The 2,500-nt window shown below is 38.4% G+C and overlaps 1 protein-coding gene across 1 annotated transcript in view; it reads right to left on the bottom strand.

Annotated features, from left to right (window-relative positions):
- The window catches only part of LOC119594552 (tetratricopeptide repeat protein 30A-like), a 15,714-nt gene that overhangs the window by 6,143 nt on the left and 7,071 nt on the right, over nucleotides 1–2,500 (bottom strand). Inside the window, exons 3-6 of the mRNA XM_037943585.1 lie at nucleotides 2,196–2,339; nucleotides 1,614–1,805; nucleotides 243–378; nucleotides 1–29 (exon numbers count right to left, since the gene is read on the bottom strand). The exon at nucleotides 1–29 is cut by the window's left edge and continues 136 nt beyond it. Coding sequence (XP_037799513.1) covers nucleotides 1–29; nucleotides 243–378; nucleotides 1,614–1,805; nucleotides 2,196–2,339 — 501 coding nt within the window. The remainder of the gene's footprint in view (nucleotides 30–242; nucleotides 379–1,613; nucleotides 1,806–2,195; nucleotides 2,340–2,500) is intronic.

The following is a 2,500-nucleotide window of genomic DNA, read 5'->3' as shown; positions in this document are numbered from 1 at the left end:
TTCACGGATCCCTCGCTCAATGATGTCAGCTTTAGTGGGAAAATAAGGAAAATTTGCACATGACTATTAATTTAAAGCAATTTATTCTTGGATTACTAACAATTCTTAGAAACACAAGAGAAATCTGTTAATATCACATCAGAATAATTGCATTCCTTGGTAACTCTACAATCAAGGTTCTATATGGTCAAAATCTCCCATAACAAAAACAAAAATAGGCATCAAAAGTAAACCTGACTCACCAATGTGTTTGAGTGCTGGAGCATACTGCTTGAGCCGGTAGTGGCACAAGGCAATGTTATAGGAGAGGTGTGGCTGGTTGCCCGCAACTTGCAGGGCACTTGTGAACTTCTGGCAGGCCTCCTCAAACCGGCCTTCCTGTGTATCCAGTCATGAAGGGTTAATGATGCTGTTTAATAAGATCTTTTTAAGGAATGGGGTTTGACATTATCTTAAGAGGTGTACTGCTATAGATTTCCATAAAGTGACCCTCTAGGGCTGTGGAAAATGTGTATCTGATGCATCATGTGGTGTCCCTAATTTCTGGGCTTAATTGATTGTATCCCTCAGACTAAGCTACCTGAGCTTAAGAAAAAAAATTTTCTAATCTCGTTTTTGGGCATTATATTGTCAAAATCTTTTGGATCTTTTAATAAAGTCTTAACAGGCAACCTGATCCTAAAGCTGTTCCTGAATATTCTTTTGAATCCAATAAGAACAAATAACCTCATAGAGTAAGAGATCACCATCATCAAGGGGCTAACACCCTTCGCTTCCAACCACGGGGGAGAGTAAGAGATGTAATCAACAAATTTGGATATATCTCCATTAGCATTCCATTTAATTCTGAAGATGTAACAGAATGTGTCAGTTGTATCCTTACTTTGTGATGTTATTCATTACCATCAACCTTTTCCACATTTCCCACAGTGAACTTACTTCCATCTCTTACGTGCCTTACACACACACAAATATAAAAATTTACACATGCATCACAAAAAATGAATGACTTCTAGCAGCTAACAGAGGAAAACAACAATTTTCATATGAATTTTCATTAAGAAATAATAATGAGAATCATTACTAGTAACTGTGCCATAATAACGGTAATTATGAATTGAATGAATTAATATTAGTAAACAAATAATGATGATGATGATGATGATGTGCATGTTTTTGTTGGTGTTCCATTGCCTCAAACTTCAATCACCCTAGGTCGCTGGTAGTGACCCGGTGTTTGATTTTAATTAGCAGATCTAAAGAAACAATAATAATGATAATAATAATAATAATATCAGTAACAATATGATTACTACTACTAATATAATAATACTAATGATAACAATGACAATAAATATTAAAATAATAATAATAATGATAATAATAGTAATAATAATAATAATAGTAACAATAATAAAAATAATAACAAAAATAATGGCTAGAGTAATAATAGTAATAAAATTGATAACAATATCAATGATAGCATTGATGACAATTATAATAAATGTAATAAATATTCTGTTCTGAATGAAAAATAAGTCCCACTCACCTGTGTTCTATCACCCCCCCAAAAAAAAAAAAAGATAAATAATAACAAAAATCCGATGACCTACCTTATAGAGGAGACACCCATGGTTGACCTCCGTGTCTGGGTCATCAACTGGGCACTGGTCAACCAGGCTCTTGGCTCCAGGCAGATCCTCCTCCCCATATTTGATGGCAGCCTGGAGCTTTGTAATGCGGCCTGCGTACTCCGCTCCCTCAATCTGATGCGTCACCTTCATCGACTCCTCATATAAACAGGCCTGGGGGCAGAGGATGGAAAAAAGATTAAGAGGAGTTGCATGGTTTTCTGTTTTCTGTTTGCTTTTATTGCCGGATGACAGAGGGAGGGGAGGGGAAGGGAGGGGAGGGGAGGGGAGGGGAGGGGAGGGGAGGGAGAGAGGGAGGAGAGGGAGAGAGGGAGGGAGGGGGGAGGGAGAAAGGGAGGGGAGAGGAGGGGTGGGTGGGAGAAAGGGAGAGAGAGAGAGAGAGAGAGAGAGAGAGAGAGAGAGAGAGAGAGAGAGAGAGAGAGAGAGAGAGGATGAGAGTAGGCATGGGAGAAACTAAGAAATGAAGAACACACAACACAACAACAACCAAATTGTGATTCAAATACAATCAAAACCTTAACAAATATGCAACTCCCACCTCACCTGGTACAGAGACTGCGCATAGTACAGCCTATAGTCCTCAACCTCGGGGAACAGCATGGTCAAGTGTTCGTAGCAATTTGCCGCATTCACGAAGTCTTGCATGTAAAAGTAGCAGTATGCGAGCAGGGAAAGAGCCGCCCTGGACTGCAAATGATTACTTAGGTGAGCAAAAGTACATGTATAATGGAGGCAATGATGGTAATATAGTTGTGAAGTCATAATAACTATATGGTAAGATGGTCTTAATTGTTTATAATCTTATTGTCTAGATCTTATATTCTACAGGTCTTATATAGAATCAATCT

This window comes from Penaeus monodon, chromosome 3 (genome assembly GCF_015228065.2).
Source record: "Penaeus monodon isolate SGIC_2016 chromosome 3, NSTDA_Pmon_1, whole genome shotgun sequence".
NCBI lineage: Eukaryota > Metazoa > Arthropoda > Malacostraca > Decapoda > Penaeidae > Penaeus > Penaeus monodon.
Note: the sequence above shows the minus strand (reverse complement) of the source record. Positions and strands in the feature narration are given on the sequence as shown.